This window comes from Capsicum annuum, chromosome 12 (genome assembly GCF_002878395.1).
Source record: "Capsicum annuum cultivar UCD-10X-F1 chromosome 12, UCD10Xv1.1, whole genome shotgun sequence".
Taxonomy (NCBI): Eukaryota; Viridiplantae; Streptophyta; class Magnoliopsida; order Solanales; family Solanaceae; genus Capsicum; species Capsicum annuum.
In genome coordinates this window covers 232582597-232610227 of record NC_061122.1, presented here as the reverse complement: position 1 = coordinate 232610227, position 27631 = coordinate 232582597, and the positions used below count along the sequence as shown (strand labels likewise).

General features: G+C 36.8%; 3 protein-coding genes across 3 annotated transcripts; all 3 read right to left on the bottom strand.

Moving 5' to 3' along the window:
- Nucleotides 1-2669: 2669 nt before the first annotated feature.
- Nucleotides 2670-10226, bottom strand: LOC107848773 (pleiotropic drug resistance protein 1-like). The gene is given in 19 exon segments (XM_047401396.1): nt 2670-4337; nt 4420-4674; nt 4752-4923; nt 5021-5382; nt 5465-5548; nt 5620-5910; nt 5998-6330; nt 6406-6581; nt 6662-6687; nt 6689-7165; nt 7244-7560; nt 7658-7939; nt 8027-8419; nt 8511-8564; nt 8650-8726; nt 8864-9023; nt 9278-9472; nt 9571-9691; nt 9874-10226. Coding segments are annotated over 19 exon segments (4356 nt in total). The 5' UTR covers nt 10194-10226; the 3' UTR covers nt 2670-4076.
- A 1435-nt stretch (nt 10227-11661) lies between these two features.
- LOC107848774 (pleiotropic drug resistance protein 1-like) lies at nt 11662-12602 on the bottom strand. The gene is made up of 4 exons (XM_016693514.2): nt 12475-12602; nt 12284-12386; nt 11884-12138; nt 11662-11799 (listed from the first exon to the last, which is right to left on the bottom strand). Exons 1-4 carry the CDS (start codon nt 12600-12602, stop codon nt 11662-11664), a joined length of 624 nt encoding a protein of 207 aa, XP_016549000.2.
- A 593-nt stretch (nt 12603-13195) lies between these two features.
- LOC107850853 (pleiotropic drug resistance protein 1) lies at nt 13196-24975 on the bottom strand. Its single transcript, XM_016695636.2, has 19 exons — nt 24552-24975; nt 23361-23481; nt 23092-23265; nt 22766-22925; nt 18277-18353; nt 18150-18203; nt 17682-18074; nt 17310-17591; nt 16895-17211; nt 16653-16813; nt 16308-16568; nt 15698-15873; nt 15289-15621; nt 14890-15180; nt 14735-14818; nt 14292-14653; nt 14029-14200; nt 13697-13951; nt 13196-13610 (listed from the first exon to the last, which is right to left on the bottom strand). The coding sequence occupies exons 1-19, from the start codon at nt 24926-24928 to the stop codon at nt 13350-13352; spliced, it is 4311 nt and encodes a 1436-aa protein (XP_016551122.2). The 5' UTR covers nt 24929-24975; the 3' UTR covers nt 13196-13349.
- Between the last annotated feature and the right edge of the window lie 2656 nt (nt 24976-27631).

Genomic DNA, 27631 nt, shown 5'->3' with positions numbered 1-27631 from the left:
GGTTCGATGATTATGGCTTGAGGTGACAAGTTGTCTAACTTATACGTATTTCAGGGCTACTTCTAGAGGCTTGATAAACTTGGTGGAGAATGATACTTTATCAGAGTTGTGGCATAGAAGGTTGAGTCATATGAGTGAGAAGGGGATTGGTAGTTTGGTTAAGAAAAATTTACTTTCTGGAGTGAAACAAGCAAAGTTGAAGAAGTGTGTACATTGCTTGGCCGGTAACCAGAAAAGAGTTTCTTTTCAGAGTCATCCGCCTTCAAGAAAGCTTGATTTGCTAGAGTTGGTGCATTCTGATTTGTGTGGTCCTTTTAAATTAAGATCTCATGGTGGTGCACTTTACTTTATGACTTTTATTAATGATCATTCTCGCAAACTCTAGGTATTTCCTTTAAAGTCCAAGGACCAAGTACTTGATGTGTTCAAAGATTTTTAGGCCTTGGTTAAGAGAAAGACAAGGAAGAAATTAAAATGCATCAATTCAGATAATAGTGGTGAGTATATTGGTCCTTTTGATAGATATTACAGAGAGCAGGGTATTCGGCATCAGAAAACTCCTCAGTTGAATGGTTTAGCAGAGAGGATAAACAAAACTCTAGTTGAGAGGGTTATATGTATGCTTTCAGATGCTAAGCTGCCAGATTCTTTTTGGGTAGAAGCATTTAATATTGCTGCTTATGTTATCAATTTATCTCATACTGCTTCTTTGGGTGGTGATGTCCCTGATAGAGTTTGTTCTGGTAAGAATGTTTCTTATGATTATCTTAGAGTCTTTAGGTGTAAAGATTTTGTGCATATTCCTAAGGATGAAAGGTCAAAGTTGAATGTTAAAACTAGGCAGTGTATCTTCATTGGTTATGGTCAAGATGAATTTGACTATCGTTTCTATGATCCAGTTGAGAAGAAACTTGTTAGAAGTCGTGATGTTGTGTTCTTTGAAGGCCAAACAATTGAAGATTTTGACAAAGCTGAGAAGGTTGATTCTCAGAGTAGTGAGAGTCCAGTTGATGTTGATCCAATTCCTTTGACTACTACTCCCGAAGAAAATCTTCATGATGATGGAAATCAAGTTGATAATGAAGATGATGATCATGTTCAGAATGACCAGCATGATGTTGTTGATGCTCCAGTGCAAGTTGATATGATTGATCAGCAACCAATTGTTGATGTTCCATAGAGTTCTCTCAGATGATCTACTAGAGAGAGAGTACCTTCATCTCGTTATTCTCCCAATGAGTATGTACTCTTGACTGACGGGGGAGAACCTGGGAGTTTTGATAAGGCCATGGAAAGTGGAGAAAAAGAAAAGTAGTTTGATGCTATGGAAGATGAAATTAAATCCTTGCATGATAATCATACCTTTGATTTGGTTAAGATGCCTAAAGACAAAAAAGCTTTGAAAAATAGGTGGATTTTTCAGGTGAAGCATGAAGATGGTAACCCAGTTCCACGGTACAAGGCTAGATTGGTTGTGAAGGGATTTAACCAGAAAAAGGGAGTTGATTTTGATGAGATATTCTCTCCAGTTGTGAAGATGTCATCCATTCGTGTGGTTCTAGGCTTAGCTGCAAGTCTAGATTTAGAGGTTGAGCAAATAGATGTTAAAACTGCTTTTCTCCATGGTGACTTAGATGAAGAAATTTATATGGAGCAACTCGAAGGTTTTGAAGTCAAGAGAAAAAAGATAATTATGTTTGCAAATTGAATAAGAGCTTGTATAGTTTAAAACAAGTTCCTAGGCAGTGGTACAAGAAGTTTGGTTCTTTTATGAGTTAGAAGGGCTTCAAGAAGACTACTTCAGACCATTGTGTTTTTGTCCAAAAATTCTCCGATGGTGACTTTATTGTTATGTTGCTTTATGTTGATGACATGCTTGTTGTTGGTCATAATGCTTGCAAGATTCAAAAGTTGAAGCAAGAGTTGAGTAAGTCTTTTTCTATGAAAGACTTAGGACCAGGAAAGCAGATTGTTGGCATGCAGATTGTCCATGATAGAAAAGCCAAGAAGTTGTGGTTATCACAAGAGAAGTACATTCAGAAAGTACTTTGAAGGTTTAATATGGACAAGGCTAAGTTTGTCAGTACACCTTTAGCTATGCACTTCAAGTTGAGCATGAAGCAATATCCTTCCAGTGATGATGAGAAGTAAGATATCAAGAAAGTTCCTTATGCTTCATCTGTTGGTAGTTTGATGTATGCAATGATTTGCACAAGACCGAATATTACTCATGCTGTTGGTATTGTTAGTCGTTTTCTTTCTAATCCGGGAAAAGAACATTGGAATGCTGTGAAGTGGATTATGAGATATCTTTGTGGCACTTCTAGTCTGAGTTTGTGTTTTGGTACAGGGAAGCTTATTTGTGGTTATACTGATTCAGATATGGCCGGTGATGTTGATACTCGCAAGTTTACTTCAGGGTATTTGGTTATTTTTGCAAGGGGAGCTGTGTCTTGGCAATCTAGGTTGCAAAAATGTGTTGCTTTATCTACTACAGAAGTTGAGCTTATTGTTGTCGTTGAAGATTGTAAAGAATTTTTTTGGATGAAGAGATTCTTGGGGGAACTTGGTTGTGCTCAAGAGAGGTATGTGCTTCATTGCGACAGTCAAAGTGCCATACATCTTGGCAAGAATTCTACATTCCATGGTCGGTCTAAACACATTGATGTGAGATACCATTGGATTCGGGATATGTTGGATTCTAAGTTGATTGAACTTGAGAAGATTCATACGGATGATAATGGTTCCGACATGATGACTAAATCTTTGCCAAGAGGGAAGTTTGAAGATTGTTTCATGATCGCCGGGATGATGGTCTCCTCCCCAAAGTTGGGAGGGGGAGAATTGTTGGGTTATTGGATCTTTTTTTCCTTCCTATGTGGATAAATGAAGCCCAATTTGGACCAACCCACTTTTTTCCATAGGCCCATTACTATAGGTCATATATATTGATCTTTTTAGGTCTTATTCACCATTACAAAAGAGAGTTTTCAGCAGCCAAAGAGAGAAAAATAGTGCAGATTTTCGCACCCCAAATTTCAGCCACAACTGGCAACTTTAAATTGCGATTCCCGCTTCCTTTCTTGTTAATTGAGCTGAATTTTGGACAGCTTGTTCCTCTCATCTCAATCTTTGATTAGGAACTGATGGAGGTGGATTTGGTGGCCTGTAGCTCCTGTTCTTCATTCCCGAATAGTAGCTGTGTTTTTTGTGTTTTCACTCTTTTATTTCTCTAGTGTTTGCTACTGTGGTTTATGTATTGTTTCTTATTGTTTGGCATTTGTTTTGTGGCCATTTTGGAGAACAATATTGTAACTATTTGGTGATTATAGTGGAGGTTTGGTCCCGTGGTTTTTTACTCTTCACATCAAAGGATTTTCCACGTAAATTTGGTGTCTTGTGTGATTGCCTTTATTCTTACCCTATCGTATTTGTGTGGTAATTCTTTTGCTGCCATATTACTTTGTTATTCTTGGTTTGCTTGTCTCCTCTTAGTTCAAATTGGAAGGGAAAGTTTAAACTTGGGTATTCTTCTGCTGCTACCCTGTCGGGCTCTTTCATAGTGCCCCTATCTTTCCCAACTGATGGTTCGGGATGCCTGTCGTGGCCAGGGCCCCGGCTCGGGAGTCTAGGCAAATCCCATTCGATGGGAAAAACTTCAATCCTGAGTGTAGGCAAATCCCATTCGGTGGGGCAAACCTAAGCGAGGATGTTGAATCCATAAGGGGGATGTATGTAAGGCGGATGCTGAGTCGATAAGGGGAGGTGTATCTAAGCCTTGATGGTTCGGGATGCCTATCGCCGTCAGGGCCCCGACTCGGGTCGTAAGGCGGGGTATATGTAAGCCTTAATGGTTCGGATGCCCGTCGCGGCCAGGGCCCCAGCTCGGGTCGTGATAATTTTGCACGTATATAAAGTCACGAGATAATTCAGTTGCCTAATATGGTACTCCTTGTGTAATATATATGTTGTCGTAGAAAACATACAATTCTCAAAGTGGTATACAATAGTTTAATTCTCCATTTCTATTTCAGTTCTAGTCATATAGATCTTCTGCAGGTAAACATTCTTGTCTTCTATCTTTTCTGGAAGTTAAATACTTTAATAGCAAAAGCAAATATGAAGGCAAAAACAACGGCATACGCAAGAGTCATAACTGCAACTACTCCAAGAAAATCATGCTTGAACCCGAAGTAACGTCTCAAGAATTGTTCCACAGTTTCATCGGTATCACTAATTTTGTTTTGGAGGTCTCCAAATTGCGATGCGAGTAAACCATACAATGTCCAGGAAACAGGAGAAGCCCAATAGTACCACCTCCACCATATGGGCATACGCTGTTTTTTGAAAACAACGAAAACATGTCATCATTTTTGGAGCTCTAAATGTGAACAAAATGGAAGTGTTTCAAGTACTTACAGGTCGTGGAACAATGAATCCTGAGAAAAGATTCCACATTGAAGAGCAGAAGGTAGAGACAATTTGCGCGACATTTTGATTTGGGGTAACAGCAATGGTCATCATACCGTAGAAGGTGAAGTACAAGAGAGTGAAATATATGAAGAACAAGTTCCAAAAGAACTTGGTCACTGTCCATTCAAATCCAATCATAGCATAGACGATAACACCATAGGTAACAGCTTGCGCAAAGACATACGGGAGTTCAATGAAAGCCTGCAAATTAGAAATATTTTTTTGTTAGGCATTTTAAACTGGAAATTGTCTTATAAGAAGTTATATCGTCTGCTTACTTGTCCAAAGGCAAAAGGGATGGCAGAATACATTCCAGCAGCTCTTTCTCTGTAAAATACTGTACGTTCAACGGCTACAACAGGCATCACTGATGCTGTATTTTGAAAACCAATGAAGAAAACAGGAGCATACATTGACCCCATAGCGTTGAATAGATCTAGACTTTTATCCCTATAACACAAAAATAAATAAAGCTTCTAGTATTAAGTACTAGAAGTATAATCCAGATTATATGACTACTTGTTTTGTCTCATATATTTGGACTTACACTTTGGTACCAAGATCCAAGAACATTGTCCCGATGGCCAAGGCGATGATGATTGTAAAGATAAATCTGACTGCAGTATAAGCAGGATTACGCCAATAAGACCCATGTTGCTTCCAAAGACAAGCCATACATTGGGTCCAAAATGGTTGTGAGTATTGATTGTCGAAATTTAGGTCTTTTGTCCCAGGACGAGGCACGCTAAGTTCACTAATCAATGCTTTGTTCCTCCTGTAAAGGTCTGATTTCTTGTATAAATCAGTAAAATCAACTCCCAACGTCATTTCCTGAGCCGGGGTTGTGACTTCTAACATCCAAGTTGCTGGGTTGTAGCCATCTTGTATTTTATTTAACCCACGAATTGACTGGATACGAGAAGAGTTAGTTTGGTATTTGATAGTATCGACTTGAAAAAGGGAAGCTCACTTATCCACTTGGACTACTTACCTCAAAGTAATTGATCAGATGGCAAGAATGGCGACCTAATGGACCAACATATATCTCTTTTCCTCCTCGTTTCATTAGAAATAGCTGCAAAAAGAGTGGTCTTTATATTAGTATTTGATGTCAAAAGAGAAAAAATAGAGATTTATCAAATTCACCTCATCAAAAGCTTCAAAAATGTCGATACTAGGCTGATGGATGGTACAGACAATAGTTCTTCCCGTGTCAACAGTGTTCCTAACAGTTCTCATCACGATTGCAGCAGCTCTCGCATCCAGCCCCGAAGTTGGTTCATCCATGAAAATGATTGAGGGGTTTGCCACTAGTTCTACTGCAATAGTCAACCTTTTGCGTTGCTCGGTTGAGAGACCGCTGACTCCTGGCAAACCAACTAAGGCTGATCTTAATGGTGTAAGCTCCACGAGTTTCATTACTTCCTCGACAAACATCTACACAAGGATAATAATATTGGAAATGTCGGTAATTTTTTGGCGAGAGATTCATGCTATGGAAGAAAAGTTTTTAGAGGACCCAACCTTTCTGGTCTTTTCATCAACTTCATGAGATAAACGGAGCCAAGCTGAGTACGCTAATGACTCATAAACTGTAACATAAGGTGAATGGATATCATTCTGCTCACAGTATCCGGATATACGTGCAAATGTTTCTTGCTTCTTAGGATAGCCAGAGATCTTGATACTACCCTCAATGTATCCTCCTGTTTTTCGTCCAGCCAGTACATCCATCAATGTTGTTTTCCCAGCGTCACTAACTCCCATCAAAGCTGTCAAAACACCGGGCCTGAAAGCTCCGCTTACACCTTTCAGAAGTACCAATCTATCTTCAGTGGCACCTTGATATTTCATTTCCTGCAAGTATGATTGGGATGTTCAGTAACATATTTAGCATCACTAATTTCTTATAAACAATTCCCAGCTTGTTACCTGAGGCATGTCAACAGAGTATACAACTTTATCGAAGGTGATGGAATGCGATTCAAAGGGAAGAACCATTCCCTTTTTCTTATTCCGGTCTTCACTATTGGACACTTCTTTCTCAATGCTCGTTGTTTTGGCATCATCGCTGCCTTCTGATATTATAGCTTGCGGCTTACCAAATGCTGCAAGATATATTCAACTAAACATTCAATCCTTTCACCTTTTAGGTAAAAATAAATGGATAAACTCTAAGGATACTCACGTTTGAGGTAAGCAAGTGCAAGACTAGCAAATGTTAAAGACGATTGTGAATCCAATAAGTGCACCGATACCTATCCAATACCAGTATGCATTTGGGAAGAACCCTCGAGATCTTACAACTACAGCTCCAAATGAATCAGTTCCATTTGGAGCAATCTGTTTCCACTTTTTCCCATCAAATTCATTCACAAGAATTGAATTCATAGAATACATCATCGGTGAAGACCAGTAACCCCATACCCACCATTTCTTCACATCATCTACAACGTTAGCAATAGACTGTTGAAAATAGTCGGTATAAGCAAGATATAAGCTTCTACAAACACATAAATCAACAAATATACCTCGTGAAAGAACGAACCCACCCAATACAAATTGTAAAAGCAGAACAAACAATCCAAATGTATTAGCAACTCCCATGGTCCTTCCAGCAGCACCAATGAAGCGGAACAATCCCGACACCATCATATTTACTAGTATGAGTAGCAAGAAATGTTTGAACAATCTGAAAAAATAGGTTCTTGTTAATATTCAGGAGAAAATGGAAACTGTTGAAGGTAACCTGATTTTTTTTTCCCCTTACCTTACAGGGCTCGGATCAAATCCGATGACATAGTAAGTGACAAACACCCAAAGGCCAACTTCAACAAATGTTATAGGGATTTTGAATATCCATGAGGGCGTTGCATAAGCCCATGAAGGGTAAAAGAGAAGGTCCCTTTGCTTGTAGAAGATAGGAAGTTTGTAAATTGTCATGGCGATTTCAGACAGTCCATTAAACATAATCATAGTGACAATAAAAAAGAGGGCACCAGCATATTTTCCTCCATCTTCAATAGAATAACGGGGCATTTCAGTTCGGAAAAAAAGGGTCATTGTTATGAGTGCCATAATTAAAAGCTGTAAATAGATCAAAACCACGAGCATTAGTACTTGCAAGCAAATATGATGAGACGGAGACTTGAAAATTTAACATTTTTATAGGCTAAGTCTTCACCTGAGTGAACTTGAATTTGTAATCAAATGAGTTTCTCTTCATCAGCAAGAGTTCTCGTTCAGTGCAGACCTTTAAGAGCTGTTTTTTTCCTATACCGTACTTTTGGGTTGACAAAGCAGCAGGATGGCTTCTACTCTTGTCATATGATGCCGCAAGCTCATCTCTGAGTTTCCTTCCAACATGGGATGATTGATATGCATCAGCAAATTCTTCTGACATGATATACCGGTAAATTTCATCACTCCTCACCCAATATTGCTGTTGATCTTTCTTAGAAGTCACCTGCAACAAGTTTAAATTTTCACCATCAGAAGGGAAAATAGATTAATGCTTTGTCAACCTAGTTTTGTAGTTTCTATTAAGACATACTTCTTGCAAGAAGTCGGCCACGCCCTTTCTATTGGGACATTCGAAACCCATGGACTCAAAGAAGCCAAGGACATCCTCTCGAGGTCCCTGATAGACAATTTTCCCATCTGATAATAGAATAATGTCGTCAAACAAGTTGTAGGTCTCAGGTGCTGGCTGCAAGAGAGATATCACAGCAGTTCCATTCAAGATTTGCACTGATTGTCTTAGAGAGTTCACTATTGAGTAAGTAGTGGAACTATCCAATCCAGTTGAGATTTCATCCATGAAAAGTGCCTTCGACGGTCCAACGAGCATTTCACCCATTGTCACACGCTTCTTTTGTCCACCTGAAATACCCCTTATCATTTCATCTCCCACCATAGTATCTGCACAAATATCCAGTCCCAAAAGCTGCAGACGGAATACAGAAATCACTTAGTAATTAATTTCTTCTGCCTTCTCAATGTCGAATAGAGAAATCATCGGGCATATTTTTGGTTACCTTAAGAACATAATCTGTAACAAAACTGGCTTCTTGTCCCTTCGCTGCTGCTGCCTACGTTGTCGCAAATCAATTACTAACAAATTTCATACGACTTTTGGTATTGTTTCTACTTTCCACCATTACGTGCTAGTCTTACCTTCATGAAGATATCAATATCAGGATCTGGCTTGATTTTAGCTGCTTTCTCTCTTCCTGACAGTTCAACCAACATATCTGCAAAACATTTCCAAAACATCAATCGACATATCATCTACGTTAGTTAAATTTCAACACAAAGTTCTCTTTTATTCACAAGAAGTTGGAAATGTATTAAAGATTTAAATAAGAAAAGGAAGGAAAGAAATGCTAACCATAAAGAGAGCCGGTGCCCTGGCATTTAGCAGAGAATTCCAAGGTTTCTCTCACAGTCATTTCTCCAATGTGTAAATCATACTGGCTAATATAAGCAGCTGTTCTCTGTGGCACAAATTCATTTATTTCATGTCCGTTATAGGTTACTTTCCCAGAAACCTGATTTCCACAAAAAGGCAACCAAGAAAACTAGAAAATTAGAATTATTACTTCACTTAAAAATGTTTCTAGAATAGCAGAAAATAAATTTGACATGGGCAATAATCTTTCAAATCTCTGTCGGTATGATATCTTTATGTAAAAATCCCCCCAAAAAAGAGACTTTAAAATCCTATTACTTGTACGTCAGCATGCACTTACGTGTGTGTATGGATGCAACATAGACCGATAAAAATTATAACTGAACTTCGCACTCTCAGTATATATTACTTAAATCATGTCTTACCATCAAGCTTTCCGGCCAAAGCTAATAATAGAGTCGTTTTGCCAGAACTTGGAGGTCCTAAAAGCAAAGTCATTCGGCATGGCTTAATGATACCATTCACATCATTAAGAATTGTGAGTTTTCTCTTTCGATTCGGTAGAATATGGAGAGAGTTCAAAATTGTCTATAAAACCAAAAGCAAAAACAAAGTTAGTTATAAGCACCTTTTGTTAAAAGAAACACTTGAGACTTGAAATCGAAGATTTTCTTTTAGATGTTTACCTCAAGAAAATTAGTAATAAAGTTTGTAAATGTAGGCAAAGCTCTACTTCCGACATATGCATCTGCTTCGATATTTAGATGCTCATATCTTACTTCTACTGATGGCAAAACCATCCCAGCTCTGTAAAAGAAAATGTCGAACCACTTAAATCAAGTGGGCAAACAACTAGTCATAGACAATCAAATAACAGTATAACATCTCATATTTTCATAAGTAAAAGACAATGAGTTGAGTTGAAGACACAGAACTCGCCAAAGGTAGCCAAATATAGACAAGAGATTCAATATCGATCTTTCACGTACCTGTCAACTCTATCTCTAAGTTTCAACAAGAACTTCTCGTTATCTTCATCAGCAACTTTGACAAGCCTATCAATCAAATCCTTAGACTGTTGCTTCCCAAGATCATGTATATCAACTTCATTAGCTACACCTTGTGGACCAAGCAAAATCCCTTTTCTTAAACGATCAAAAGTTGGGAGCTTTTCGAGTGCAGCCCATTTAAGTGCCTCTTCATCATCTTCATCTCTCGATGAACGATTAAATACATCATTACTATTTCTCCAAATAGAATTGCTATTCACCCTTATGCTCCTTCTCATACTTAAACTTTTTTGGTCCATTTTGAAGGCCTTTTACTCTCCGACTCTAATAAAAGGCAAATTTTGGAGTTGATGTTAAGGTCTAAAGGCTAAAGGATTATATAGATGAAGCTTAGTACTTTGGAGTTGAAGGGAAGCCTTGGAGTAACTGGTAAAGTTGTTGTCATGCGTTCAAGCCGTGGAAACAACTTCTTGCAAAAATGTAAGGTGAGGTTACGTAGAATAGACCCTTGTGGTCCGGCCCTTTCCCAGACCTCGTACATAGCGGGAGTTTTAGTGCACCCGGCTACCCATTTTTTAGTACAACTTAGACAATGGGAGCACCAAATTACTATTTTTGTTCCTTCTGTAATCTTATACAACCTAACTTTTTCACACATTTACCTTATTTATGTATCTACCTAAATCAATACATAAATAAAATACAGTCAGAAGCAAAAACTTTTGTAGATCTGTTTATTGAGAAAACTTTCCACAACTTCACAACTTTACTTCCATTTTCCAAAATTGTAGAAGCATATTTGGTTAGCGGAGAAAGGACTTCATCTCCAATGCGATCAAGAAGTACTACATCGTTTGTGTTTGATATAGTCACGATAAATAAATGAAAAAATGTTATTAGTTTCATTTGGTAATTAAACAAATTATTAAAGAAAAACTATACAAATGAAATTTGAGTTTTATTCGATAGATTAAGTTATGATCCATTGTTTAGCAATGACCAAAGCAATCGGATATCACTCATCCTCATTTTAATATTTTGTTGTGGTTGATATATCCATTAAAATGTTAAAGGGCGTAAAGTGAAATTTACTCCAAATAATTAATAGATGTGGAGAACCTTTCGTAGAAATTTCATATGACCATTTCTTTTTTTGTTTCGTACACCTAATTTTTGGGGCGAAGCAACATAGTTATAAGGGGTTTCAATTGAATACCGTTATGTTATAAGTTAAAGAATGAACGCAGTCATGTACTTTGTAATATAGATAGATAGCATAAGCAAGTCGGACATCAACAATAAAGTACACCAATGAATCGCTCATAAGTGCAACATGACGACCCTCAAACTATGTAACGCGAAGTATGTTGCAACTATATAATAGTGATGACATCGTTGTAATGAGAAAGTAAGCTCTAGGAAACAGAGTTGCAACAACCATGAGACTACATAAGGTGGGACTATAGGACCAGGGCCGGCTCGACCGTAAAGCCACTAAAGTAATGGCTGGGGCCCCAACTTTTTTGGAGCCCCCATTTTTAAGTTAGAAGAGAGTTCAGAATAGTAGTATATCACACAAATTTTAACAATAATATCTGTGATTCTAAAATATTTTTACTAATTGACAACAAAATGCACGTCTGACGCACAAAATACACAAAAGATGCATCGTACGTCGCGCAATATGCACGTACGCTGCACGAGGTGTACACAAAAGCTAATTTTATTGAATATATCTGAAACTTTTTATCAAGAATTTGATTTAGGCTACCAAATTTGTTGAGCCGTATACGACCCATCAAAGGGGAGGGTATACAACAGCACACGATTTTGCATAAGCGGCATAAGAATATTTGTCAAAAGCGATAATTCAGTTACATAATATGATACTCCTTGTGTATTATGCTGTAGTAGAAACATATAATTCTCAAAGCGGTATACAATAGTTCGATAATCCATTTCTATTTCTATTTCAAAGAATGAACTTACTGGTCGTGGAACAATAAATCCTGAGAAAAGATTCCACATTGCATAGAAGAAAAGAGACACAATATGTGCGATATTTTGATTTGGCGCAACAGCAATGGACATCATAGCTTTGAAGGTGAAGTATAAAAGAGTGAAAAACATGACGAACAAGTACCGAAAGAACTTGGTTATTGTACATTTAAATCCAATCATAGCATAGACAATGACACCATAGAAAACAGCTTGCACAAAGATATATGGAATTTCAATGAAAACCTGAAAAAAAAAAAAAAGTTATAAGTGATTTAGACTTTTTTATAACCAGAAATTGGCTTGTAAGAAGTTAAATTGCGCACTTGTCTAAAGGCATAAGGGATTGTAGAATACATTACAGCAGCTCGTTCTCTATAAAATATTGTACAACTGCTACAACAGGAATCGCTGCTGATGTATGTTGAAGACCAAGGAAGAGTATATGAGCATACATTGATCCCATATCATTAAATAGATCTTGGCTCTTACCTCTGAAAAGAAAAAAACTTTCCGCGTTAAGAACTTAAAAGTATTTTCTGGATTATATGAGTAATTGTTTCGTCATATGTTTAGACTTACACTTTAGTACCAAGATCCCAGAACATTGTCCCCATGCCCAACGCGATGAATACTGTAAAGAGAAATCTGACTGCAGTATAAGTAGGATTACGCCAGTATAACTGATGTTGCTTCCAAAGGCAAGCCATACATCGAGTCCAAAATGGTTGCGAGTATTGATTGTCAAAATGCAGGTGTTTTGTACCAGGGAGAGGCACGCTAAGTTCACTAATCAGTTCACTTCTTAGCGCTTAGGCCACTACCTAAAAGTAAGCTTTTCGCTCTTTTCCTCTTGCATAACAACGATGGAGGAGATAGTAAGCACGACTTTCTACGCAACGATTTCTTCTTCTCTTATGATTTATCAAGTTACAGGGGAGAGACCAAGAGAGTAGATTGGCTGTCTCAGCAGTTTCGTGTATAGTTTAGGGTGGAAACAGTGCATTTTCTCTTTTAATTAATGACGTGGACCACTAATAAAAGGTCACGTGACAAAGCTATTTTTGAAAACCCACCATTAAGAAGTAATGACATGGATGAGCTGGTTTTGTAACGGCGATGGCATGAATGAGCCGAATTTTTAACTGATGGCATAAATGAGATATTTCTAATAGTTCAATGGCATATTTGAGCCTTTTCCCTAAATTATATGACTATATACATGGTACGATTATTCAACAAGGGTGTTTAACAAATCACCTTCTCAAGAAAAACCAAACAATCAATTCAAAGTGACCAAGTCACAAAATCGATGGGACATTTCATTGCATAGTAAAGCGATACAACACGAACAGAACATATTATATGTACTTCTTCAAGTTGTAACCTGAATATACTACATTTTATCGATCTTTTCTTCAACTTTCCTCATGTAGATCTGCAGTAGGTAAGCTCTTTTATCTTTTCTGGAAGTTGAATACCTTAATAGCCAAAGCAAATATGAAAGCAAAAACAACAGAAAATGCAACAGTCACAAATGCAACTTCTCCAAGAAAATCACGCTTGAACCCGAAGTAACGTCTCAAGAAATGTTTCACTGTTTCATCGGTATCACCAATTTTGCTTTCAAGGTTTCCAAATTGTGATACGACCAAACCATACAATGTCCAGGCAACAGGACAAGCCCAATAGTACCATCTCCACCATATGGGAATATTCTGTTTTTGAAAAACGACGACAACATATCATTTTCTAGCTCCAAATTGATTTTCATGTACACAAAATGGGTGTTTCAAGTACTTACAGGTCGTGGAACTATGAATCCTGAGAATAGATTCCACATTGCATAGCAGAAGATAGATACAATTTGCGCGACATTTTGATTTGGTGTAACAGCAATGGTCATCATGCCGTAGAAGGTGAAGTACAAGAGAGTGAAATACATGATGAACAAGTACCAAAAGAACTTGGCCGCGGTCCATTCAAATCCAATCATAGCATAGACAATAAGACCATAGGTAACAGCTTGCACAAAGACATACGGGAGTTCAATGAAAGCCTGCAAATTAGAAATATTCTTTTGTTAGATGTTTTAAACCGGAAATTGGATTATAAGAAGTTAAATCCTCTGCTTACTTGTCCAAAGGCATAGGGGATGGCAGAATACATTCCAGCAGCTCTTTCTCTGTAAAATACCGTACGCTCAACGGCTACAACAGGCAGCACTGATGAAGCATTCTGGAAACCAAGGAAGAAAACAGGAGCATACATTGATCCCATAGCGTTAAACAAATCTTGTCTCTTATCCCTATAACAAAAGAGAAAAACATTTTAGAATTAAGAGCTAGAAGTATTTCCAAATTATATAAGGACTCGTTTCATCATATGTTTGGACTTACACTTTAGTACCAAGATCCCAGAACATTGTACCGATGGCCAAAGCGATGAAGATTGTAAAGATATATCGGACTGCTGTATAAGCAGGATTTCTCCAGTATGACCAGTGTTGCTTCCAAAGGCAAGCCATACATTGGGTCCAAAATGGTTGTGAGTATTGATTATCGAAATGCAGGTCATTTGTACCAGGGCGAGGCACGCTGAGTTCACTAATCAACGCTTTATTCCTCCTGTATAGATCTGATTTCTTATATAAATCAGCAAAATCAACCCCCAACATCATTTCCTGAGCCGCGCTTGTGACTTCTAACATCCAGGTTGCTGGATTGTAGCCATCTTGTATTTTACTTACCCCTGGCATTGACTGAATACAAGATGAATTAGTTTGGTTTTTGATCGTATTAACTCGAAAAGGGAAGCTAATATATCCACATAGAAAACTAACCTCGAAGTATTTGATCAAATGGCAAGAATGGCGACCCAATGGACCAACATATATTTCTTGTCCTCCTCGTTTCATTAGAAATAGCTGCACAAATGTGGTGTTTATATAGTACATTCAATGTCAAAAGAGAAATAAAACACATTTATTAAATTCACCTCATCAAAGGCTTCAAAAATGTCGATACTGGGCTGATGAATGGTACAAACAACGGTTCTTCCTGTGTCAACTGTGTTCCTAACCGTTCTCATCACAATTGCAGCAGCTCTTGCATCCAGCCCTGAAGTTGGTTCATCCATGAAAATGATAGAGGGATTTGCCACTAGTTCCACTGCAATGGTCAACCTTTTGCGTTGCTCGGTTGAGAGACCGTTGACTCCTGGCAAACCAACTAAGGCTGATCGTAATGGCGTAAGCTCAACAAGGTTCATAACTTCCTCAACAAACATCTGCACATATAGGAAATGTCATATGATTTCAACCTTCTTTATTATGTTTTAGCTTATCTTTTGGTGAGAGATTCATGTTATGGAAGGAAAGCTTTTGGAGCAACCAACCTTTCTGGTCTTTTCATCAACTTCATGAGATAAACGGAGCCAAGCTGAGTATACTAATGACTCATAAACTGTAACATAAGGTGAGTGAATATCATTCTGCTCACAGTATCCAGATATACGTGCAAATGTTTCTTGCTTCTTAGGATAGCCAGAGATCTTGATACTACCCTCAATATATCCTCCTGTTTTTCTTCCGGCCAGTACATCCATCAATGTTGTTTTCCCAGCACCACTAACTCCCATCAAAGCTGTCAAAACACCGGGCCTGAAAGCTCCGGATACACCTTTCAGTAGTACCAATCTATCTTCAGTGGCACCTTGATATTTCATTTCCTGAAAATATCATTGGAACGTAAATTTAAGGATTAGCATCACTAAGTTTTATCCATAACAATTCCCAGCTAGTTACCTGAGGCATGTCAACAGAGTATATAACTTCATCGAAGGTGATGGAATGCGGTTCAAATGGAAGAACCATTCCCTTTTTCTTATTTTGGCCCTCCCTATTGGACACTTCTTCCTCAATGCTTGATGTTTTGGCATCATCACTGCCTTCTGATATTATAGCTTGCGGCGTACCAAATGCTGTAGATAATGAAATAAATGTTCAATATTTTTCCCAATTAGGCAGTGTTATCAAAAGCGCGCTTAATCCCTAAAGTGAGACGCAAAACGTGTTGAGCGCTTCGCCTCGCTTTATGTGCGCTTCAATGATGTCATCAAGTTTCTAAGGCATACTTTTTCTTGCCAATGAGTCTCTTCTGAAGAGGCGATACTAAACAATTGATATTTCACTTTATTATTATTGGTTTTCAATTTCTTTATTCATATATTTGTCATTCATGGTTATAATTATTAGTCTTGGACTAAAAATAAATATTTGTAATTATTTTGCCTTCGCGCCTTTTTTCATTGAAGTCCATGCTTTTATTTGTGCTTTAAGATCTAACAGACCTTAGAACTTTTCTGCACTTTTCGCTTTTGATAACAATAAATGGAGAAACTCTAAAGATACTCACGGTTGAGATAACCGAGTGCAACACTGTAGCAAATGTTAAAGATGATTGAGAATCCAACAAGTGCACTGATACCGATCCAGTACCAGTATGCATTTGGAAAGAACCCTCGAGATCTTACAACTAAATCTCCAAGTGAATCAGTTGTATTTGGTACAATCTGTTTCCACTTTTTCCCATCGAATTCATTCACAAGAATTGAATTCATAGAATACATCATCGGTGAAGACCAGTAACCCCATAGCCACCATTTCTTCACGTCATCTACAACATTAGCAGTTGTCTGTTAAGAATAGTCGGTATAAGCAAGATAGAAGCTTCTACAAACACATAAATCACCAAATATACCTCGTGAAAGAACAAATCCACCCAATGCGAATTGTAAAAGTAGAACAAATGTTCCAAATGTATTAGCAACTCCCATGGTCCTTCCAGCAGCCCCAATGAAGCGAAACAATCCTGACGCCATTATATTTACTAATACGAGTAGGAAGAAATGTCTGAAAAATCTGCAAAAACAGATTCTTGTTTAATAATCATCTTTTAAATTAACCTGATATTTATACTGCATAATCTCTTTTTTCCCTTACCTTACAGGGCTTGGATCAAATCCGATGACATAATAAGTGAGGAACACCCAAAAGGCAACTTCAACAAATTGTAAAGGAATTTTGAGTATACTTGACGGTATTGCATAAGCCCATGAAGGGTAAAAGAGAAGGTCCCTTTGCTTGTAGAAGATAGGAAGTTTGTAAATTGTCATGGCGATATCAGACATTCCATTAAAAAAAATCATAGTGACAATAAAAAAGAGGGCACCAGCATATTTTACTCCATCTTCCATAGTATCACGGTGCATCTTAGTTCGGAAAAAGAGGGTCATTGTTATGAGTGCCATAATTGAAAGCTGTAATCAGATCAAAACCACAACACGTTAGTACTTGCAAGCAAATATGATGAGATAGAAACTTGAAAATTTGATATTTTTATAGAATAAGTTGTCACCTGAGTGAACTTAAAGATGATAACAAATGAGTTCCGCTTCATTAGTAAGAGTTCTCTTTCACCGCAGACCCTTAAGAGTTGTTTCTTCCCTATACCGTACTTTTGAGTTGACAAAGCAGCTGGATGGCTTTTGCTCTTGTCATATGAAGCTGCAAGCTCATCCCCGAGTTTCCTCCCAACATGGAATGATTGATATGCCTCAGCAAATTCTTTTGCCGTGATAAACCGGTAAGGTTCATCCCTCCTCACCCAATATTGCTCTTGATCCTTCTTTGAAGTCACCTGCAACGAATTTCAATTTTCATCATCATAGGGGAAAATAGATCAATGCTTGTCAATCTTAGTACTTTTGTAGTTTATTCTGAGACATACTTCTTGCAAGAAGTCGGCCACGCCTTTTCTATCAGGACATTTGAACCCCATTGACTCAAAGAAGCCAAGAACTTCCTCTCGAGGGCCCTGATAGACAATTTTCCCATCTGATAACAGAATAATGTCGTCAAACAAGTTATAGGTCTCGGGTGCTGGCTGCAAAAGAGATATCACAGCAGTTCCATTCAAGATTTTCACTGTTTGTCTTAGAGAGTTCACTATTGAGTAAGTAGTGGAACTATCCAATCCAGTTGAGATTTCATCCATGAAAAGTGCCTTCGACGGTCCAACAAGCATTTCACCCGTTGTTACACGCTTCTTTTGTCCTCCTGAAATACCTCTTATCATTTCATCTCCCACCATAGTATCTGCACAAATATCTAGCCCCAAAAGCTGCAGATGGAATACACAAATCACTTAGTTATCATAAAAAATTTTAAGAAATTAGCGAAATATAATATTTGTTACCTTCAGAACATAATCTGTAACAAAACTGGCTTCTTTTCCCACTGCTGCTATTCCCTACATTGTCACAAAATAATTAAGGTTATAAGCATTTGATTTCGAGAAAGGAAATTACTAACTAATTGCATACCTTCATGAAGATATCAATATCAGAATCTGGCTTGATTTTAGCTGCTTTCTCTCTTCTAGACAGTTCAACCAACATATCTGCAAAAGAATACCGAGAAACATCAATCGATATATAATCTAAGTTAAATTTCAATACGAAGTGCTTTTGTTGGGAAATGCCAACATCCTGTCTATGGCAAGGCCCATGAAGGATTGGGGTGGCTCCGGTCGGAGTCGTGATCGGACGTGATGCTTGCTTGGCGGGCTTAATTAAATATAGTTGAGGCCATGGTCCAATAAGCTATAGCTTTTGGCATGATGGTAAGCGCTTGATCCTAACAACCGGTATCAAAGCCAAGATCATGGATTCAATTCCCAAGAGAAACATGTTACATGAGGCAGGTTTTGGGAGGGGGATTCTGGGTAATGCCAACTGTAGAGAATAGCTGAAGAAAGGTGTAATTGGGAGACCTTCTGCTAGCCCAAGATGGTTAACTAAGATCGGAAGATTCAACTAAAGAAGAGGAAGCTAAAAAGGTGAAGGAAAAATATTAAAAGAAGAGAACTTGAATTTGGAAGAAGACTACTGGAATATGCTTTGCATTGGATTTGTTTCTTGGTTGGTTACAAATGCCTAATGTCATCCCCTATTTATATTTGTGTAGGGATGATTCTAGATACTACAAATCTAGAGTATTCTACCCTCTTCTACAAATATCATCCTCAAATATCTAACACTCCAGAATATCTAGACTTGTCCTAAGTATAAATATCAAAGAGACTATACTATAACTTTCTAGATTTTTCTACCAAGAAATACCTAGAATATATAGATATTTCTTCAAGTTGATTATCCTAAATACTACCCTAGACTATTATAGAAACTTAGCTAGAAATATATGATTCCAAAAAATCTACTTTAACATTTTCACACTCCCCCTTAAAGTGATTTTTTGGAAGCTACCCCAAGCTTGTTGCGGAAGAACTCAAACGAAGCTTTGAACCATATCTTGGTGGAAATCCTTGCAATTTTTTCTTGATTCTTCTAGCTTCTTCAAATAATGAATTTTTTCTATCATCAATTGGTCCTTGCCGAGTTTTATGATGTTGACTTCTCGAGCTCCCTCTTTCTTTGAACTCCTCCGCAACTTTATTATCTAGAGACACAAATATGATGGAAAGGTTTGAAGCTCTAGGATTCAAGATTTTAGAACTTACTCTTTCTGAAGCAACTCCACAACACAAAGATGTTTTATCCGTCTCAGTCTCCTCATTTAATTTGATGATGATCTGATCATCAATTTTTCGTGAAGCCTCAGTATCATAACAGGATCCACTTCTGTTTCTATATCTCCAATTACATCGTATGTCTCTCCATCTGAAATTGGGGCTTCAATTTCAACTTCATCATTCATTAGATCTTTAGCGTCTTCATCTACTTCCAATATTTGCTATGATCCAATGATAAACTTCATACGATAGATGATTGATCAAAGTCTTTAACTTCTACTACATCTCCCTTAATAGTTTCTCCGATAAAGTCATCACTAGCATATTGAGTTCCAGACACGGTCTGCTCAGAATTTACTTCAATATCCTCCACAACTAGACTTTTATTGCCATTTTTAGAATCCGCTTCTTTGATTTCCTAAATAGCAGATACCACGTCTCTAGTATGAATGCCTTCAGTATCATCTTGCTTCTTATCGGTGCCCTCCTTCTTCACATGATAGACTGTATTACATCCGATTAAATCTTTTTCCAAATTTATAGAAGCCAAGGCATTTATTGCTTGACTCTCAGCTTCTAAGCATTTTTTCCAACCTCCTTCTTCTTCAACAACTTTTTCAGTATGAGCTATGTTGCTCTCCGTGGCTCGACAATATCTTCTTATGTGTCCTACTTTTCCACACCGATAACATTTGAGAGGCTTCTTACTATAATTGCTAAAAGACTCTTCTTTCTTTTCAGGCGAGCTTGAACCACCTGAGAATCGAGAGTGAGGCATATCTCATTTCCTTTAACGTTCCTCTTGTCAGCTACAAGAGCATTTCATTCCCTTACTTTGATGAATTCACCAGCCAACTGTTTGGCTAATAACTCCTGTGACGACAACAAGTTCTCAAATTTCTCCAACGATGGTTGTTGAGCCCATCCCTGATTTGATGTCACAAAGGGAATATATTCTAGTTTCAAACCACGAATGATAATTCTTCTCATTCATGCTTCAGAGATTGCCTCATCCATATTTAATAAAGAAATCTCAGAACATAAATTCTTAATCTTTAAAGAATACTCTGCAATAGAAAAATTACCTTGAATGGTGTTCGCCAATTCATTCTCCAATATTTGTAGCTGAGCTTCATTCTTCTTGTTGAACAACTGGTCAAGGGTCCTCCAAATATCATGATCTAATTTACACCTTATAATATGGTCAAATAAATTGGAGGAGATGGACCTCTTCAGACTGAACTCCACCTTTGCATTAATCTGCTTCCACTTCTTGTATGCACTACTATTCTCCGGTCTGTCGTTTGGAGGATTTGTGTTACTCCCGTTAACAACATCCCACAAATCCTCGCCCACAAGATATGATTCCATGCAAGTCTTCCATACCTTATAATTGGACTGATTCAACAACTCCATTCCCAGTCCATTAACACGACCGCTAAAATCCATTCGCATAAACCAGTTAAATCAACCACAAACCCGATCTTTAAATAAACACAAGTCAAGCTACGACTTTAGCTCTGATACCATATAGAGAATAGCAGAAGAAAGGTGTAATTGGGGAGACTTTCTGCTAGCTCAAGATCATTAACTAAGACAGGAAGATTCAACTAAAGAAGAAGAAGCTAAAAAGGTGAAGGAAAATATTAACAGAAGAGAACTTGAATTTGGAAGAAGACTACTTGAATATACTTTGTATTGGATCTTGAAATAAAATTTAGAAGCGAACGTGTGGCTATGGCTCTGATACCATGTAGAGAATAGCAGAAGAAAGATGTAGTTGGAGAGACCTTCTTCTAACCCAAGATCGTTAACTAAGATTGGAAGATTCAACTAAGAAGAGGAAGATAGAAAGGTGAAGGAAGATATTGAAAGAAGAACTTGGATTTGGAAGAAGACTACTTGGATATGCTTTGTATTGGATTTTGTTTTTTGGATGGTTACAAATGTTCAACACATCCCTATTTATACTTGTGTATAGATGATTCTAGAAAATCTTCTAGATACTTCTACAAGAAAAATCTAAAGATCTTTATCTTCTACTTCTACTCTAGATATTTTCTTATCCAAGTGACTACACTAGATTATTCTACAAACTTATCTAGAACCTATGTTTCACTAACTAGACTATTCTAGAAATTTAACTAAAAAACTATGATACTTATTCTTCCAAAAAATCCACTTAAGATATTTTTCACACTCCCCCTTAAAGTGAATTTTTGGAAGCTATCCCAAACTCGTCTTGAGAGGAGTAGAACATTTCTTGCTTTGTTTCATTCCAAACCTGTCAACAAGCTTCTTGGCATACCCTTCTTGAGTAACAAAGATTCCTTTACTAGCGTTTCTCACCCCTAATCCAAGAAAATGATACAGTTCACACAGTTTCTTGATTTCAAATCTTATGGCCAGCTCTTCTTGAAGCCTTGCAACTTCATCACCATTATTTCCTGTTATTATCATGTCATCCACGTACAAGAGAACAACTACATGCAAGTCTCCTTTCTTCTTAACAAACAGGCTAGGATTTGAATGTGATGTAACATAGCCACAAAAATTTAAATATTGAGCAATTTTTCCATACCATGCTCGTGGAGCCTGCTTGAGTCCATAAAGTGCCTTTTTAAGCTTGTAGACATAATTAAGATGTAAGCTAGAGACATACCCGGAGGTTGCTCCATATAGATATTTTTGTCAAGTTCTCCGTACAAGAAAGTATTTTTTATGTCAAGCTGCCACAATTTCCAACCATGTGAGGCTTCCATGAATAAGATCATCTTAGCCATAGCCATAAAAGTCTGAACGTGAAAGATGTTGAAGTAGAATCTGAGGAGACAGCTGAACGTGCTCAATCCTCACATGGACCCTCTTTCTCTCACTGCTTTCATCCTTCCTATGGCAAGGCCTAAGTGGAGCAGGGGTGGCTAGGTTGGTAGTGACAGAGCCAGGAATTTAACGAAGAGTATGCAAATTTTCTTCTAGGTTGAATTAAGGGTTTGCAAAATTAAATACACACCCGTAATAGCTAACATTTAGCCCATATACACAACGTAATTTTTCGACGAAGGGTGTGCACCTGACTACACTTTGATATTGGTGGCTCCACCCATGCAGGTTGGAGTCAAGATCAAACATGGCACTTGCTATAAGATATAGTGAGCTTAGTCAAGAAATAAAGTTGGAGTCAAGAAACATGGCGCTTGATATCAGCTATAGTAAGCTATAGTTTTTAGCACGATGGTAAGTGCTCCTAACAGATTTGAAAAAAGAGAAGATATGCTAACCATAACGCGAGCCAACTCCCAGGCATTTGGCAGAGAATTCCAAGGTTTCTCTCACAGTCATTTCTCCGATGTGTAAATCATGCTGGCTAATATAAGCAGCCGTTCTTTGTGGCACAAATTCATTCATTCCATGTCCATTATAGGTCACTTTTCCAGTAACCTGATTTCCACACAAAAAAAAGTTCAGTTTGGAGTTTAAGTTCAATGTACTGACGGTCCATAATTAGCAAACATTGATTGTTTGACCGATAAAAATGATAACTAATCTTTACACTATCAGTATATATAACTTAAATCCATTTGATATGTAGAACTATTGGTGTTACCTTAAGGGCAGAGTCGAGCTTTCCGGCCAAAGCTAATAATAAAGTGGTTTTGCCACAACCTGGAGGTCCTAAAAGCAAAGTCATTCGGCAAGGCTTAATGAAACCACTCACATCATTGAGAATAGTGAGCTTCCTCTTTCGACTCGGTAGGATATGGAAAGAGTTCAAAATTGTCTATGAAACCAAACGAAAAAAAGTTATTAACAAACATCCATTTTGTTAAAGAGAATTGAGATTTGAAATCGAAGATTTTCTTTTAAATTTTTTACCTCAAGAAAATTAGTGATAAAGTTGGTAAATGTAGGCAAAGCTCTACTTCCTACATATGTATCTGCCTCAATAGTTAGATGCTCATATCTTACTTCTATGGATGGCAAATCTATCCCAACTCTGTAAGAAAGAAAAAAGAAATATCGAACCACTTCAATCAAGGGGAAAAAAACAACTAGTCATAGATAAACAACAGTATAACAACATCTACGTCTCAATTCTAAGCAAGCCGGAGTGACTATATGAATCATCATCGTCCCTGTCGCTCCATTTAAGCGCGTAATAATTAAAAAGATTGTCTTAGATAAACGACAGTACAACAACTACAGCGTCTTAATTCTAAGCAAGTCAGATTGACTATGTGAATCCTCATTATCCATGCCACTCCGTTTACATATGTCTCAGTTAAATATTATTTCCTCCATCCAGTTTAAGTGAAACTATTTCCTTATTAGTACGTTATATAAAGAATGACACATTTTATATTTGGAAACAACTAAACTTTAACTAGTCATTCTTCCTTCTGTGAGAAATTTTTATAGCCACACAAGTAATATGACATGTTTAAGGCCTTAGTTTCGATCATATTTAAGAGGCATAATACATAAACATGACTTTTAACTTGACACCAAATTATAACTATGCCCTTCATCTTTGCCGGTGCACAAGTACGCCCTTTAACTATATAAAAGCTAAGCAAAAGAACACTCCAATTCTGTAACTTACATGCGTGAAACTCAATCGCTCCTACGTGGATTAATAAGCCACTCAGTTGCTGCCACATAATAAAAAAGACACAATATAACTATGACATTTAACTTTGTCAGTGCACAAATAGGCCCTTTAACTATACAAAAGCTGAACAAAAAAAACACTTCAATTCTAACTCTGACGCGCGTGGTTTTGAGTGTATACACGCATTTTGCTAGGTAGGATTTGAGTGTTTTTTTGTCCAGCCTTTTATATAGTTAAAGGGCTTACTTGTGCACTGATAAAGTTAAAGGTCATAGTTATAATTTGGTTTCAAGTTAAAAGGTCCTGTTTATGTATTATGCTATTTAAGACCACAAATTTATGTATTATGTCACATAAATTGGTAGATAGTGATATGATTTTCTAACAACATATACATGGCTAACATGCCCTGAAGAATCCTAATGAACATTGGACAAGTGCATTTACTTACTTACCTGTCAATTCTTTGCCTGAGTTTCAACAAGAACTTCTCATTATCCTCATCTGCAACTTTCACAAGCCTTTCAAGTAACTTGTTCCTTTCTTGAAAATCAATATCATGTATATCGATTTCATCAGCTACACCTTTTGATCCAAACAAAAGACCTTTTCTTAAACGATCAAACGTTGGAAGTTTTTCAAGAGCTGCCCATTTAAGAGCCTCTTCATCATCTTCGTGATCTCTCAACGAACGATTAAAAATCTCCACACCATTGTTAGTCCACATAGAGTTATTAGTACTATTCATCTTTAAACTTAAGCTCCCTCTCAAACTATTTCCCTTCATTATTCTTTCTCTCAAACTAGTCCCTCTTGAATTTGTTGGCTCCATTTTTGAACCAAACAAAGTTAGTTAAGAGTGTTTCTAAAGTTTAATAGCTAAGGGATTATTATAGTAGCAAGTATATAAGAAGGGAGACTATTTATTGAGTAAATGAAGCATTTCCACCCTGAACTTAAGGAGGGTCCTATTATCCCTGAACTAATTAAAATCGTATTTTTGGCAACCTTAGTGCCTATGTGGCACATTAGTCAATCAACACTGAAGGTCCACGTAGGCACTAAAGTTGCCAAAAATACGATTTTAATTAGTCCAGGGGTAATAGGACTCTCCTAAAGTTCGGGTGTCTCAATAATTTCGTTTATAGTTTAGGATGGAAACAGTGCATTTACTCTTTATTGAATGGTAGATGGTCTGAACAATTAATTTTGCACAGATGCTTTTTGAATAGGCATGTTAAAATGCATATAGCTAGGCCTACTCATGGTTTGGTTTGAGTCGAAATTTTCCTAAAAAGAAATCAAAACAATTAAGTCGATTTAATATTATTAAAACTAAAACACCCAAACCAAGTTTTTTTTTTTAACCCTCCGTAGGAGCTACTATTCATTTTGTTCCTTTGGTAACTCAAACTCACACACTTCGCTACCATGCGAGCAACTCCCTCATCAATGTGGCTTTTGTCATTTTTTTAAATGTTATGATTAGGACAGAATAAGCAAACCACAACTAAAAGAAAACAAGAACAACACACAGATTTACGTGGAAGCCCAGGAAAAACCACGGGCAGACGCAGAGGAAGTTTCACTATAATGGAGAGAGAGTACAATGTGGAGAAGGCTGAATTTTCTGAATGATGAAAATAACCCACTAAATCACACTTCCCAAAACATAAAGGTCCATACCCTATTGCCGATCCCTACACTACCACCATAGACCTCATTGAAAATCACAAACATGGGTCGCACCACGAAACTTTCAGGGCCGAAACAACAAAATTCGGATCATAAATCTAACATCAAATATGTGTCATATACTATCAAGTACTTATTTTGGCAACTATATTCTAGCATAACACTACCAAGACAATCACTTTTAAAGAAATTTGTGGTTTACCAATAGATCTTGATGGTAAATACTAAATAGTGATGAATAATTTGAAGACCCAGTTAAAGCGAAGGTATTTTTAACATGAAATAAATTGTTAGACTTAAAGATTACAAATCAAATTAAATAGTGTTGCTAAAGCTTAATAGCTAAGGAATTATTAAAAAGTAGTAGCAAGTATAAATGAAGGGAGACTATTGAATAGTAGAAGCTTCATAAAATAATATAATAATTTTGCATAAATTTGTTTTTTGAATAAACAGATAAGAAGTACTGTGCATTAAAACTAGGGAAAAGGCTCAAATATGTCACTGAACTATCAGAAATGACTCATTTATGTCATCCGTTAAAAGTTGGGCTCATTTATGCCATAGCCGTTACAAAACTGGCTCATCCATGCCATTACTTTTAACACCCGGTTTTTAGAAAACAGCTTTGCCACGTGGCAACATATTAAAGGTCCACGTCTTTTTTTTTAATTTTATTTTTTGTAAAAAAAATTTATAAATTTTTTTTATATAATTTTTTATTTAATTTTTTCAAAAAATGGTGTTGGTTACGAAGTTTATAAATTACATATTTCTATGCTTTTATTTATCAAATAACGAATAATAAATTTTGCATATAACTAATGTTCATGTTTTTTCTGGATTCTTATTTTTAAAACTAATTATATATATATATATTTGACCAATCTTCTAGGATTTATTTATACATGAACCTAAAATATTTAAACCTGAAATCTTTGATCAAAAATAGAAAAAACATGTTAATAGTTTGGGATAGAGTTGCTTGCTGTATTGTACAGTCAACAATGTACCATATATGTTCAATTTACAATTCTCCTCATAATTATTCAGCAATTACAACTATGAATTATTATAGTTACAACAATTCTTAAGTATGTTTCAAACATGTAAATTAATTTTTTTAAAGTTGAAAAAATTATATTTGAATTCACATAAAAAAAAATTAAAACTAATTTAACTCTTGTACTCTTAATTCCCACTTAAAATGTAACTTAAAGTTGATATTGTTTTGGTAAAAAAAGTGTTCTTATATTCCTCCTCACCCCTTTCAATGACGGGGCACCATTAGGACGGATGCGCCAAAAAAAAAAAATTGACTGAACTCAATAGTTATGGCTCAAAGCTTATATATGTGTTAATTAAGAAATTTATTAATTTAAAATTTAAAATTCAGTGACTCATATAATCGGTGAATTATGTGATGAATGGGAAAAAATTTCACACAAATAAGAGATGGGATCTTTGGACTCTTTATAAGGCTTGGTCATTACGTTTTCCTTGAACAAGCTTGCTTTTGGAGTATAAGTTAGTTTTAGATTTCAGAATCTAATTAGACATGATATTAGAGTTAGACACACAGATTCAGCCCCCTCAAGAATGCATTGAAAGGGGGTGGAAGTGTGGAATTACCCCGATCCTTGAATGTGTACACCCCCACTCACATCTGTAAGAGATGAGATTTCTGAACTCTTTATAAAGCTTAGAAAATTCTCCACTCTAACATCAAGCAACATCTTGAACTCATAATATTCTCTTCGTTTGATTTTACTTGTCACATTTTGAGTTAACACACTTATTAAGAATAACAATTTATAACATGACTATTTTACTATATATA